Source organism: Anarrhichthys ocellatus, unplaced genomic scaffold (genome assembly GCF_004355925.1).
Source record: "Anarrhichthys ocellatus isolate YVR2014 unplaced genomic scaffold, GSC_Weel_1.0 scaffold17, whole genome shotgun sequence".
Classification (NCBI taxonomy): domain Eukaryota; kingdom Metazoa; phylum Chordata; class Actinopteri; order Perciformes; family Anarhichadidae; genus Anarrhichthys; species Anarrhichthys ocellatus.
The window spans coordinates 7,543,082-7,557,452 of record NW_022280047.1 but is presented as its reverse complement, the minus strand read 5'-3'; the positions used below and the strand labels follow the sequence as shown (position 1 = coordinate 7,557,452).

Genomic DNA, 14,371 nt, shown 5'->3' with positions numbered 1-14,371 from the left:
AAAAGAGATCAAATGTGTCATTTCAATTGTAAAAAAAGGCACACTAGTTGTTTTACAGTGGATGTTCTGCTTATTTAAACGTTAATACGAATAATAACATTATTTGGGACCGACAGCTACTTCACTGGGTCGGTTTCCTTAAACACTGATAGTAGATGCTGCAGCCTTCTCAACTGCGTGTCAGAACAGGCCTCAGAGCAAAAACACAACCATAAACAACTGCCACAGCTGCTCACTTTGTTGGCTGGAATCACGTTAACTTAGACACACGTTAATTAACAGACAAATATCTTAATATTAACATGCATCATGTCGACTTACTGCTGGCCTTTTCTTACCTGTCGGCCATTTGTGGAACAATGAAGTGCTGGCTGTTTTTATGATCTGAAAGGAACAACAAGTATGTTCTGGATGACTGCCAACGACGTCATCGATACTTATGGGAAACTAACGTTTTATATTTAGCATGATTTAAACATAGTATATAATCAGTATTCACTAAGTGAATCAAAAACAATGAGCGCTTGTTTTTATCTGCTGGGAGTACCACATGGGTGAGATTCATCCTCACGCATCATATATTCTGTCAATCACAGAAAAGTGTCCGAGCTGAAACATTCACTCATCGTAGTGCCAAGTCAAAAATGTCTTTCACTCCAACCAAACATGCACATGTTCTTTGACCCTCATCTTTTTAGTCATTTCAATAACAGATCTCTCCCTCAATGCATACCTGGCTTTCTCCCACACAGGTAGAACGCCAGTCGATCAGTTAGTTCGTACTGAATTTCCACCAATCTATCTGCCAAGTCAAGGTGGCCAGCTTCCCTACAAAGGCACATGTTTAAAGAATCATTACATAATACGTCAAAACGTGAAATTACAGACCCATAATATCTTGTGTTTGAATTATAAAGGACCCTCCTTGTGAAAGGGTTTTTTTCCTGGTTAACGTTAAACAAATAGATACAAAATAAAAGTGTTTCAAATAATTTAAAATAGCTGACCTTGCATAGTCAATGGGAGTTTTGCCGTTGCTGTCGGGGGCTCCAGGATCCGCTCCATAAACAGTTAGCAGTTCAGCCTGAGACACTTGTCCTGCCTTTGCAGCTACATGCAAGGGAGTGTTTCCTTTTTCCTAGAGGCACAGGACAAACCATTATGATCTCAAATCAACAGAAGAGTAAATGCAAAGATGAAAACGCTGGTTTAAATAAAGCAGACGAATCTTACTGGGTGAAAAAAATTTGCTTGTGCTCCCAGAGATAGCAACCGCAAACAAGTCTCGAGATTCCCGGTGCGTACACTTGAATGAAGTTGCTGGAAAAAAAAAAAACAGCCAATTCCAATGAATTGATAAAAGCTTAAGAATAAAGCTTTGTACAAAAACGTGTTTCAGTTTCCTCTCCATCACATTCTCCTCACCTTGCTTAAATCCTTGGCTGTCGAGCTGTCGTCCTCCCGGCAAGGCATGCGATGGACAAACGCCAGCATTTGATATTTGGCTTTAATAAACTCTGATTTGTTTGGACTTTTGGGACACCACGGAACATAAAGGTTCAAACAGAAAATAGGAAGCAACTAATGAGTCAGTGGCACATACTAAACTTGGAAGTTCAACAAGTCCTCTTTGCGTTTCTTAAATCAACACCTGTGTTAAACATTTTTAAAGAATGCTGACTCACTGAAGTTTGTCCTGAGGGTTGGCCTTGCGTTTTCCACTCATCACAGCTGCAGGGTCCAGAAGAGAGTGCTCCCATATTGAATTTGCACCATTGCTGTATAATGTCTGAACCATCTAGGATGAAATGTAAAAGAAACCTGTGAAATGTGTCCCATTGATGTGAAACTTCAGAATGCTGACTGGTGTTAAACAGTTCCCTTCTTGAACAAACACTTTCTATATTTGGACAAAATCAATACAACTGTTGTCAACCGATTTATCTCGAGCAAAGACCGAGGCCTCAAAACTGCAGTATAGTGATTGTGTGCAAGGGTAACGTGATCTCAAGACATTTTTGGGATAGACAATTCAGCCTTAAACACATAGAATATTTTCTAAAAAGACAACTTGACGGCTGAAAGCATTAAGAAAAGTAGCTTCACGCAGGCGAATACTAACACAGATGTTTTCCTCTTGGGATTCTTACCTGTAGCTGCGTAGCAGGCCATGGTGTGTGCGTCAGGTGACGGACTTGGGAGCTGTGTCGACCCAGACTTCGATGAACACTGCAGCACTCGTCGCAAATCAACACACCCCTGTTGACGGAGGCCCAGCGAGGTTCTGAGAGGGAAGAGACAACCACAGAGTTAAAATCATGACACTTGCAGTTATCCAATTGATGAATCATAACTGATTAAGGATGTCATTTCAGGTGTAGCTAATTGTAGAATATTGTATCACCCGGCTCTCGTTGGTTGGATTTGCTCTAGCTGTGTTTTTAGGTGGTCTAAGATGAGTTAGAAATGTATCACGTCATGTCCTCCTCTCTTCACGTTCAGGACCATTATTCAAAGAAACGGCATGCTAGGTCGTAGCACCCCACTTCTCCTTTTTAAGTTCCTCACTGACTGCACTGGAATAAACTCTTACTTATGGTGTCAGAACTCTAACAAACAGGTGCTTAAAGGATAATAGCGGCGTTCTACTTTTGTCAACAAATCCCAGAAAAAGAATAAAACCCACACTTAATATTAAAAAGCATTGTGTGGCTGATTGTGATACAGTTTATTGTTCTGTGCCATAGACCTCCACACGTCAGTGAGCCACACCGATGTACTAGGTGTACCATGATTAGATGAACTTGGGTATTGTAGTCCATCCCACATAAACTGTCTTGCTGCCAGAAATACTCAGAAGAGAATCAAATGTGTATTAATCCTTTGGCTTAAAATAGTCCCCAACCAATAGCTTATTTACATCTGCTTATATAACATTTGCTGAAAACTAGTGTCCAGCTGCTCAGGAAATTACTTTTTAATAATGAAACTTCATATTTTGACCCTTTTTTGTAAATTTCCATCTTCTTTAAGATTAAATGTGGAAGGAGAAGCAGAAAGTTCTGAGAACTGAAACTTGTTGGTTTTGGTCTTTTTTTAATGAGTGTTTTTATTTTGTGCCAATCTCAAACAACTGGAAGTATTATTTCTATGTAACATGAACAGTTAACACAACAACATAGGGCACAAATATAGTAAACATGCAGCCACAATTACACTCTAACTAGAAGGAAGAAATAAAAGCTTTTCGACCCCAGATTTAGGTGAAGCATGCATTGTGTAACAAGGAAGTGAGGACGAGAGGACTAGCAGTTCTAGGCTGAAGCACCTCAACCTTAATGTTGAGTAATAGAGCAACTTCCTCATTCAAAAACATTGCAAAAAACCAACAGAGAATGCTTTCAATAATGTTGGTGCTGCATATTCAGGAAACGCATAGAGTATAAGTGCACTCTTCCTCTGTGACACAAAAGAAATGTTGACTTAACCTCGACCTATTTAGCAGACTTTATCTAATACCAATGTCACAGAGTTGTGCCGTCTGCTGTTTACGCAGACACGCTTCAGACAGTGAACATCTCAAGACCAAAAATACTGTAAATCATACGACACTCCCGATAGCCGAGAAACTGTTAAGCAGATTGGGTGGCTTGCACCGTGACAGGACAGCGAAGACTGTAAGTGCCTCAGCAGCAGCTGAGGCGTAAGAGGAACAGCTGCAGGGGTTGCTGGTCAAATTCTGCTCCCCAGTGTTTAGAGTCTCCTCCTTTCTCTCCACCAAGACCTGAGAGTTGGTGCTGACATGCTTCTTTTACCCTTTCCTCAACAAGTGTTGCTAAATTTAATACCACATCTTGAAACTCTAAAAATATTCAAAGCCAACAACTGGTAACAGTCGTATGGAAGGGCAACCCAGGCCAGCTGCTGAGGAGACCTGAGGGCTTTGACTAGTCTCAACGTGATGAGACGAGGTACTGAAACTTGAGTATTACTGAATATTTAGCATTCTTGTTGATGTTTCTCTTAATTTCTATTGTGAAATAGGAGAAAAAGACAGCGTAACTTTTTTTATATCGGTTGCCCATTTCTTAAAACAATTCATGTTCTCCTCTTACAGTGCATCACATGTACTGTATATTGTGGTGCCACAATAGAAAAAAACAAATATCTTCTGCACTGAAAGCCTGCAGTCAGCATCCTGTTTTGCTTCCTGTGTCTGCAGAAAAACATCACGTCATTTCTATACAAATAGGACTCCTGAAAGTACCTTACACACAATACAACTAGTCTAAAACTTGTTCGGCTTTCACGGAAACATTTGATTGTAAAACTGTAAACTAATTTCTCTCTCATCCCCAATACTATTTACCATTAACATTATCAAACTAAGAAATATGTTAAAACAGGCTGGTATTACCCTCCAATCACTAGCCTTCAAATAGCAGAGTGCAGTGACCTGACAAACATTTTTCACTATTTATAATGTAAAATTTGAATGTTTTGCAATATACTTTTTTGCCCCCCACCCCAAGACATTTCTTCAAAGTTCAGTGGTGAAAAAACACAAACCATTAAGAGTCCTTTCATTCAGTCATTCCTCTTCAACACAAGTGCTTACATTCAGTCACACATTGTCAATATGGGATAGGCTCCTCTTTTACTAGCAATACCTCGATGTGCTGCACAAAAAGCACACCACTACCCACTAACTTTATATGAACGATGCAGTCCTAGTGAGAGCTTACAGGGCAGATTCATGCTGATCTAGGATGAGATTTCAGAATGGATGCATGATTATATTTAAAGCAAGTAACACCGGGTGGAAACGGTTAAAAACGACAGCTGCTTCAGGTCTAATTGCATCCTCAACCAGGGAGCTATACCGTTAGTGGCCAGTCAACACCACTAACAACTTGCCCTGCCAAAACAAAAGTAATCTAACTCACTGTAAAGAAGAGAGCAGCATGGGCCAGCACTGATAATCTGATTTAAATTGCAAGCATTTGGCTTACCGTTACTTAATGGACCAGACGGCAGTGAATAACTAACGGATAACGACTATAAACTGCATGGATATTGTGAATTTGCTCACCTGGAACATTGCAATCAGCGCAGAGCTCAGTGTTTCGCAGGCGTTTAGACATCCTTTATTCAGGAAGAAGTGCCTTTTAACACGAGCAGAGAACTATGTCCGTTTCGTTAGGCTAACCATTGATTACTGTGGGGACGCCTTCCGCGTTAGCTAGACCTGGCTAATTAAAAACAACCTCAATAACGACCTGCTTCTTCATTTAACTGTTGCTAGCCTTTTCGTTTTGGCTTTGCGTTACAACCATTATAACGTTACCCCACAATAGAAAGGTGCAGTGTTGCTTGTCTGCACGTTAGCTGACTTAGCACCTCATTAGCTAACTAGCCCTGTGCCCGTTTGTCAGTGTACTCTTCAGTCTCTGGTAGACATCAGAGCTACAGCAGTCCCAGTGGCAGCTGTGACCTATCGGATTGCGTGTACTGTGCCCAGAGGAGGGCCTTTCAGGAAATAAACTTCTCCCAGCTCCACTGATATACACGCCTCCTTGTCTCTTTCGCTTGAATGAGCAAATTCCAATCGCATTCCTGATTTTTACAGACACAATTAGAATACAATTCAAAGGCAAACGCGTAGTTTGTTTGGTTGAGTTTGCTGTGAGTCTGCGCGGACCACAACCTGATAGACGTTACTGAGGGCTTTGTCACTAAATTAACTAGGTGAGTTTGATCCATGCACCTTCCTGACACGGTACAAATGTTTTAACACTAATAATGGGCAGACGACAACTGGATGTCCATCCACCAGCGGTCATTTATTAAAACACCATTCGCTCATCAATATTACTACAGTTCGTGTACTTAAAATTACGAGGAAACAATAAATCAACCGTATTACACAACTTCGCTCAGCCTCGAGGCAGAGTGAATCCACGGACCTACAGTGCATGGTTATAAACTATGTATCCGTAGAACAGCAACAGGCACTGGGTAAGTATACATTAATAGAGCAAACTGCAACTGGTCATATTATATAACCTGTTATTAATATAGTCCAACTGGAACTACTAAGTGTCGTAATGTAGCTACCACACCGCGGTACTCTGGCGGTAAAGTCTCAGAAGTTCAACCTCTCAAGTCCCTCCCCGAAACGTAAAAGCGGCGATCTCATTTCAACATTATAAGCCACAGCCAATGTATTGTCTTGATACAACATTTACAATTATTGTTTTGTTTGTAAGAAATATTGCGTTATAATTTATTTATGTAAGGTATTGAATGTATAAAAGTGGGACACGGAATCATGCTTATACAGGAATTATACTTTTGGTTGGATGTTTGAAAACCCCCATGCGGGCACGTTGAATGGTTCCGTCCAACTGGAACTGACGATTCCCTTTTTTTCTAAAGGCGATGGTTTTATTTACAAATCATGTTTCTGTCGTGTATTTATTTTGCACGGACTTAATTGTTATTACACATAAATTGAGTTCCGTTTGAAGGGCACGGTAGGCGATCTTAATTAGATTGTATTAAGTAGATTGTCGTCTATCTCTATATAGGACACCCCTGTCACTACTGGGTTGTTTCTGGTCCTACTTCCTCGTTCAAAAGTTTTATTTTGACGAACTCTTGGTGAAAAGTTGGACACTGGTTTCGATATCTCGACGTTGTTATTGTCAAATATTAAGGGCGTAGGTCATATGTATGGTACAGTTTTAAGTAGCGTGTAGCTAGCTATCTCAGTTTGACCCATGGCTGTGATTGTTAGGCTAACGTTGCACTGAGCGGATCCGTAAAGAAGAAGATGTCCACGGCTAATGTTAGCGAAGACATCCGAGGGAAGTTCCCCCTCCATTCCGCAGTGTGGGGGAATGACTACCGGACGCTGGAAGAACAAGTAACGTTACCACAGGTTGGTAAAAGACTGAGTGTGCTTCAAACATTTGCACCGATGCTTGCTATCTAATTGAAGCCAGGAGTGAGCTGTTAAATCATCCAGTAAAAGTAGGCCAGTCGTGTTGACAGATGTTCCTCTGTGTGTACCAGTACCACACACAGACAATGTCTGAAATGTCTTCGAGGACATAGCTACTCACCGATCAACAGGTTTGGAAGTTTGCTTTAAAAAATATGTAATCCAGTACAGATTGTTAATTTAGGTTTCTAACTCAATTCCTTGGATTACTCAAACAAACACAGTTTATAATCTGACTAGATATGATAAGAAATGCTTTACCAAGTAGATGTATACATTTGTGGTGTATTATCAGACAACATACAAAATATGAATTGTGCTGTTATTATTCTAAAGAGTGGTGATTATGTCTTGTCAGAGTCATTCCTGTCAAACAGCTGACTAATCTAGCAAGTTATCTCAGCATCTCTAATCTCATTGTGTTTTCACTCTCAGTAACCCGTCACAGGTAATATTGTGTATTGTGGTAGTATAAACCGGTCATTATGTTTGTGACTGCCTGTAGCAATGCTGATCAATAACACATTTACCTCAGTAGCATGACTCATTTGAGGACTGGACATGATGCTCAGTGTTGTCCGTGTGCTGCCTACTGTAGTCTACATCATTACCAGTGATGATTTAAATTAAAGGTGTAAAACTATGACTCTATGAGTGTATATAATATAAAGGCCCTCACTTACAAGGGAAGTAATATTACAAGGCCAGCATAACATGCTCTTATAACACAAATGAAGGTGCAGGGGGAACTAATGTGTGGGTCTCTCCTTGGCTTTCACAGAATGAGATTGAGGCTGTGGACCCCAGAGGTCGGACACCTCTGCACCTGGCTGTGTCGCTCGGGCACCTGGAGTCAGTGAGAGTCCTTCTGAGACACGGTGCTGAAGTGACTAAAGAAAACTGCATGAACTGGACAGGTTAGTCGTAAAAATGGCTGCAGAACAAATACCGAATGCTGTGATGCTATGAATGTTTCCTTCACTTGTCTCGCAGAAATGCTTTTTGAGAATTTGTGGGTTGTTTTATCACTTAGAGCCCTTCTCACATTAATCTACATATCATCTGCTGTTAATGGGGTTTCTGGTAAAAAATAAAAAGTCCATCCTTCTGACTGCAGTGGAACACTTTCTCCTTGGTCAATGCCGTCATTGTCGAGGTTTTCTAATGGATGGTTGTTACTCCTAATGAACAGATGCTGTGCTTAAAAGGTTTAGTGGTTTGTTCGTTCATAATTGTCTGTCTATGTGTAGTGCTGCAGGAGGCAGTGAGCACCGGAGATCCAGAGATGGTTCAGTTAGTGCTTCAACGCAGAGACTACCTCAAAGCCTCCACTGCCCTGGGAGGAGTGCCTGAGCTGCTGTCAAAGATCCGAGAGGTTTTACTTTATACATCTTCCTGTTGTCCCGCATCCATCCGTACAAGTGCCTGGAAACAATTACCGGCAAAGGAAATAATTGCTCTGTCCATCTTTTTTTCTTCCATAGTCTCCAGACTTCTACATGGAAATGAAGTGGGAATTCACCAGTTGGAGTAAGTCCTTTTTGTATGCGGAGATGTACAGTATATCATGAAAGTAGAGTGGAATGTGTGTGCATAGTAACCTGTTGATGTAGTGCAAACAGGCTGGCTATCAGCATTCAGTATACATAACAAAGTATCTACACGTTTTAAAATGTTGTGCCCAGAAGAACTGCATACCTGCCTTTTGGTGTTTGGTTACGAGTGACGTTGTTTTTCATGTGTGGGACATTCATATGCTGTTGTTTCACAGTCCCTCTTCTGTCCCGGGTTTGTCCAAGTGATGTTTGTCGCATTTGGAAAAGTGGCGCCAGCCTGCGAGTGGATGCCACTCTTCTTGGCTTTGAAAACATGACTTGGATCAGAGGGTGCAGAAGCTACATCTTCAGAGGAGATGGTGTGTGTGTGTGCTTTAACTCTCTTACACAAAAAAAGGATTCTTTCTTTCATTTGTACTATTCTTGTAAAATGATACAAGTCTATCCCCGCCTGTATTTTTTACAGATTCGTGTGCAGAGTTGATAGAAGTGAACCACGACGATAAAGTCGTGGAAACTGAACGCTTCAATATATCCCAAGAAATCGAGGATGTCACGCTAGAGTCAATGCAGCCAGCCGAGCAGGAAGTTGCCAAAAGGTTGACCACTCCTATTGTCAACACCTATTTGGACACCAAGGACATTGCTTTTGAGAGGCAAGAGTCGCATCTTCTTCTGCTGCTTTTTCTCACAACATGCACAGATTTAACTTCCTTTGGCCAGCCACGAAGAAGTGACAGTTTTTAATAAGTGTTGGTATCTCATGGCACACTTAATGTCCTTGCTCCCTGAGTGAGGTTACTGTGTAAACGGTGATGCCACTTTGCTTATTATTTATCGTTTTGCACTGATGTCCATTGCTGCCCTACATGCCAAGAGGCATAAAGGGAAATGATGACTGATGTCCATATGATATTTCCATATCATTCTGGCAGCTATTTGTCTAGTATGGATTATTTACACTGGTGTATTCACTCAGAGGTTGTCTGACCCTGTGTAACCCTACAAACTAACAACTTACAATAGTTATTGACAATGTGAGCAAATTGAACTGGGCTTGTTGGTCATACATCATGTCATTATCTTGAGGTAACACATTGTGTCCATATAACTTTGCTAATCTGGATAACGTCTTCAAACACAAGTGACTGTTAACAGAGAGCCGTGAATACTCGGCCGTTCATTTTGACTTGTCAAACACAGGTGCAACCAATCCCGTTAGCAATGGCTGCATTCCATAAAGGTGTTCAGTGCCACAGCTGTGACAGCCCGTGTAGTAGCTCGGTGGCTTAATGGAACTGAGTCATCGTTAATGTTAATTACAGCTTTGTGTCTCCTTCTCAACGTGTCGACGTGTTACCATTGTGATGAGAGCGTATCTTTCTTATTGACACTGATTAATGAGTTAATTGATGCTCTATGGAACTTATCCTGACTAAAATCAAAACGTAACAATGGACTGCAACACTGCAAATGATTTAAATGCATTCACAAGCTACTTAAAATATCTAAAGCATTGTTGGATTCTCTGTGTTGTGGAAGTTATTCCAAACTGAAGGACGTAAGTGGATTTTGCCTGTAATGATGCTTTAGTTTTCACAAACTGTGTTTCTTTTCTTTTCTTACAGGAACAAGTCTGGGGTGTGGGGCTGGAGAGCTGACAAAACGGAAATGGTCAATGGATTTGAAGCAAAGGTTAACAGGAGTTTAAAACATTTCATTTTTCATTATAACTAAAACTGAGTACCACTTCAAACTGTGGAGCACACTTCTGATATTATGAGTTAAGATTGTGGTTGTTTCCTCAGGTTTTCAGTGTGAACAATGTGAATGTGGTCATCAGGACGAGGACAGAGCATCTGACAGACGAGGAGAAAGCCAGGATAAAAAGTAGGTGGAACAGATTCTACATGTACGACTATATGACCTACAACTGACGGAAACTCAATCAGAGTTCTGAATTCAAACTTTTTTGTTCAAAGGTGAAAGGAACATCTTAGAGTCTCTGCTTGGAACTGTGGAGCAGCACATAAGTGCACAAGGGGTAAGACTCTCATTCAGTAACTGCATTAGAGTTCTTTGTTTTATTCCCACTTGGTTACTGATTTGATACGAATGCTCAACTTTATAGGACCTGACTCTTGAGTATGCAACTGCCACCAATCCCACTGCCATCACGCCAGAGGAATACTTTGATCCTGACTTTGACCTGGAGAACAGAGACATCGGCCGACCCATTGAACTGAGCATTCGAACACAGAAGTAAGAAAACACGTCAAGGCCACAAAGACATCATACTTCACCTCCCCATTGCTGTACGTTATTTTTTTTTTTATCAATGAATTCGGTTTTTTGCACATTGCAACAGCGTTTTGCTTTACTGTCGTCTCACCCAGGTTCAAAGGTACATTGTGGATGAGCGAGGAACATCCTCTGTCTCTGGTGGAGCAGGTAACCCCCATTATCGACCTCATGGCTCGGACCAGTTCCCATTTTGCACGTCTACGAGACTTTGTAACCCTGAAGTTTCCTCCTGGATTTCCTGTTAAATTAGGTATGTGACATTACTATCAAGTTTAATAGAAGCTACACTTTCAAGAAGCACGTAACGCTAACCCTTAGTCTCACCCCCCCACCTTTGAAATCTTATTTTTTTCCTCTATCTATCTATCTATCTCTAATCTGTTGTCCTTTTCATATGTTGCAGAGATTCCCCTGTTTCATGTGCTGAATGCCAGAATTACATTTGATAATGTCAATAAATGCAGTACTGAGGAGCAGGCGAACACAACACCAGCAGCCACACCAACATCCTCAGGAGAAGAGGAGGAAGCTGCAGGTAGCAGTACAGCCAGTTTAAACGGTACATCTTTACATGTTTAGTATAGTCACACGTCTGTGATTCCTAAACCGCTTTTCTTTTTTCATCCGTCCAGCACTGCCTCAGTTCCAGGTTTGTCCTTCAGTGTTTGAGGTGCCCGTCCATTATCATCGCAGAGGAGGCAGCCGACACACACCCGTGTCCAACAACGACGAGGAGCTTCTGCAGTACGCCATCCATCAGAGCCTCCTGGAGTCTCGCACTGCGCCGGGCCAGGTCCGAACAATCGTCACTCGGCTCTCTCGCAAATCTGTCCTCGTCATTTTTCCCTTGCTCTCCTCGCAGTTTGCTGCATCCTTTTTAATTGTCCCTGTTTGTTTGTTTGTGTCATTGTAGGAGGGGATTTTGGATCATGGTGATGGGGAATTCACTGATGTAATGCCCAGTAGCCAGAGTGACAGGTAGGAACATAGGGTTGCGACTACAGTTGCATGTGGTAAAAAGGAACAGTCCTTGCTACTTGCTTGTCCTACGGGGATTCGGATGACACTGTATATCAGTCCACTGCTTGTATGTGTCAAGTTAAAGCCACAGAGCAGAGCTGGATCTCACTTCCTCCTGTCACTGTCATTCTAGGAGTATCCCAGAGGGGGTGCTAGTGGAATTTGGAGACACCCCCAGCCCTGTCAGCTCCCCCTCCGCCTCAAGCCCCGAATCGGAGCTTCGCCTGGCCATGGAGCTCTCTGCACGAGCTCAAGAGGAAGAGGACAGGATGAGGAAGCAGGAGGAGGAAGAGCTGGAGATGATCTTGCAGCTATCACTGACTGAGAAGTAAAATGAATAAGAGGGAATAATAATAATGCAAACTTATCCAGAAGAAACCACCACACCTCAATGTTCCTTCCTAACCGCTGTCGTCATCTATGCAACTGCAGGTTTCTTTCTGTACCAGATCAGTGTTGCACAGGCAATATCAGAATCTCGCTGTCTATTTTTGGTAAGCGCATACTCCTTTATACATTTATATCTCAGCATAGCGTGTCTCCATCCTCAAGCTCAATTCAAGAACTCTTTCAGATAATATCAGGTCGGTTCTACTTTTTATTCATTTCCTGTCCGAATCTGAATCACAGCAGCATCCAGAGTGGGGCCAAATCAGTGTAGTTATGGTTCTATGAACAAAATGACAACTCAAGGTGACTTCATGTTCTGACTCTCAAATGTGGCGCTTGAGGTCCAGAGCACTGTTTGTTGTTTCATGCCAGCTGCTGCATCAGTCCCTGGTGTTTGGATGGCTTAGAACAGCCTCACACAATAAAAAGCTGATAGTGCTGTGGACCTAAAGAGACAGATGAGTGTTGTCACTCTGAGGTCTTCCTACAGAGTCACTTTTTTGAGGACCGTGAACTCACTGAATAACAGAAATCTCAGGGTTCCAATTTTACACATTTTACTTTGGAATTAAATTTAAATGTAACGGAAATGTTTCTTTGGTGTGAAATGGTGTCCCTCATGCATATCTACCATATCAATATTGATTCAGAAAGCTGAGTTAATTGAGTCAAAGTTTCATAAGTAAATGATTTGTCTTGTACTTTGTGAATGTACACTCTACAGATGGGTAAACGGAGGCATGCTGCTGTGAGAGAACATGTAAATCAAATGCATGGTAACGTTCTATCTTTGCTGCAACGAGGATGGGGGGGGGGGGAAATTAACTTTCCCGGTCTGATTTTTATTGAACATTTTCTCAGATTTCATTATTTTTGTTAACCGTCACTGAGTAACTGCACCTCAGTTCAAAAAGTCAACAGCCGAGAACAGTCTGTCTGTGGATTTATAGCCGTCATGCAGTTTTAAAAGCAGTCACACAACTAATGCTGCAGAGATTATTTAGATTTCCAAAGGCAGTCTATTCGCTTTTTGTAGCCACAAACAACTCTGGACCTCTGAGCAGAAGAAAAGACGGCACAGACTCTCAAGATCAAGCATGTCCGCCATATTTAGGATTATTGTCTTCAGCACGTGCCAAGGGACTTTGATCTGGAACCGCTTGGTGGGGGCAAGAGGTGGTGACAATTGTGGTGCCACTAAACTGTTGAACAAATTTTTTTTTTAAATTTTGTAACTTAAAAAGAAGATGACGAGGTTTCATTGACACCAGGGTGATGCTGAGTGACGCGCATTAACCACTATAGTTGCTTTCACTGACAACCAACCACTTATCCAAGGTCTCTGTGTAGCTGTGTCTGACAGTCGGGCTGCAGCTGAAGGACTAATTATTATTATTATTATACGACGCTCAATTTTCCAAACTGCTGAACCGTCGACTTTAAAAAGGCTAGCTTTGGTTAATTTAATGCAGGTCTTTGTAATGCACCGTTCCAGCTGCAAACTTGTTTTTTTTTTTTAATGTTTTAAATTTTAAGAAAATGTTCTAAAATAAAAGCACTTTATTTCCATGAGGCTAAATGTGTTTTATTTACAGAAACACAGCTGGTAACAAAGGAGACCACCGTATATGCTTTTCTACTGTAATTAGTTGGGTTTCTATATTTATTGTCAGGTCCAGTGTTGACCTCTTGAGGATAACATGATCATGACATGATTCATCTGCGTTGAATAGATTTTGTTTGGCTATAGCTGCTAAATACGGTCCTTCCACTAACGATAAACAAAAAATAGAATATATGTTGTCTAAATTATCATTTAGATTGGGAGCCAGTTTCAATGACATGATTTCTAAATTGATATACGGATTACTTCATTTTATTGTGTATTATTTTTGTTTGTTTGATCAACAGCTATTTGTCGAGCTTCTTTATCACAAAATCAAGTACAAAGAAGGAAATGGACGCCTTCATCTGACTAATCAACCCTGAACAAAATGATGATATACAAGATTAATAGTTTTATTTCAAGGGAAAATAGTTATTTCTTTGTATAAATAATAAATGACTCCACCTTTATTAGTACTATATTTCCTTT

The 14,371-nt window shown here is 41.2% G+C and overlaps 2 protein-coding genes across 13 annotated transcripts in view; one reads left to right on the top strand and one right to left on the bottom strand.

The window, feature by feature from the left end:
- Positions 1-5,681, bottom strand: part of git2a (G protein-coupled receptor kinase interacting ArfGAP 2a) — a 15,087-nt gene extending 9,406 nt beyond the window's left edge. For 3 of the 11 annotated variants that reach the window (XM_031856451.1, XM_031856449.1, XM_031856457.1), the window contains exons 1-8: positions 5,093-5,679; positions 2,151-2,284; positions 1,686-1,798; positions 1,426-1,531; positions 1,234-1,320; positions 1,008-1,138; positions 734-828; positions 339-384 (exon numbers count right to left, since the gene is read on the bottom strand). In XM_031856451.1, the coding sequence (XP_031712311.1) occupies positions 339-384; positions 734-828; positions 1,008-1,138; positions 1,234-1,320; positions 1,426-1,531; positions 1,686-1,798; positions 2,151-2,284; positions 5,093-5,144 (764 nt within the window). In that variant the 5' untranslated portion in view covers positions 5,145-5,679. Of the gene's footprint in view, positions 1-338; positions 385-733; positions 829-1,007; positions 1,139-1,233; positions 1,321-1,425; positions 1,532-1,685; positions 1,799-2,150; positions 2,285-5,092 lie in introns of all 11 variants that reach the window. The other 8 variants (XM_031856447.1, XM_031856450.1, XM_031856453.1 and 5 more) reach the window with 5 other exon arrangements.
- Positions 5,548-14,371, top strand: ankrd13a (ankyrin repeat domain 13A). 2 transcript variants are annotated; one of them, XM_031856461.1, is made up of 15 exons: positions 5,548-5,748; positions 6,800-6,943; positions 7,788-7,923; positions 8,257-8,536; positions 8,806-8,921; positions 9,029-9,218; positions 10,191-10,257; positions 10,371-10,452; positions 10,545-10,606; positions 10,694-10,824; positions 10,959-11,116; positions 11,270-11,401; positions 11,499-11,659; positions 11,780-11,844; positions 12,020-14,371. In XM_031856461.1, exons 2-15 carry the CDS (start codon positions 6,836-6,838, stop codon positions 12,216-12,218), a joined length of 1,887 nt encoding a protein of 628 aa, XP_031712321.1. In that variant the 5' UTR covers positions 5,548-5,748; positions 6,800-6,835; the 3' UTR covers positions 12,219-14,371. The 2 variants fall into 2 exon arrangements, with proteins under 2 accessions (XP_031712321.1, XP_031712322.1); XM_031856462.1 differs by lacking the exon at positions 5,548-5,748 and having other exon boundaries at positions 6,414-6,943; positions 8,257-8,381; positions 8,491-8,536; positions 8,778-8,921; positions 12,020-14,370.

What these genes read in the sequence shown, in the direction of transcription:
- ankrd13a (XM_031856461.1), top strand. Translation starts at nt 6,836, where the DNA reads ATGTCCACGGCTAATGTTAGCGAAGACATCCGAGGGAAGTTCCCCCTC. An exon ending in GTGGGAATTCACCAGTTGGA is followed by an intron (nt 8,537 to 8,805) that starts GTAAGTCCTTTT and finishes GGTTTGTCCAAG; the next exon opens with TGATGTTTGTCGCATTTGGA. An exon ending in CTACATCTTCAGAGGAGATG is followed by an intron (nt 8,922 to 9,028) that starts GTGTGTGTGTGT and finishes TATTTTTTACAG; the next exon opens with ATTCGTGTGCAGAGTTGATA.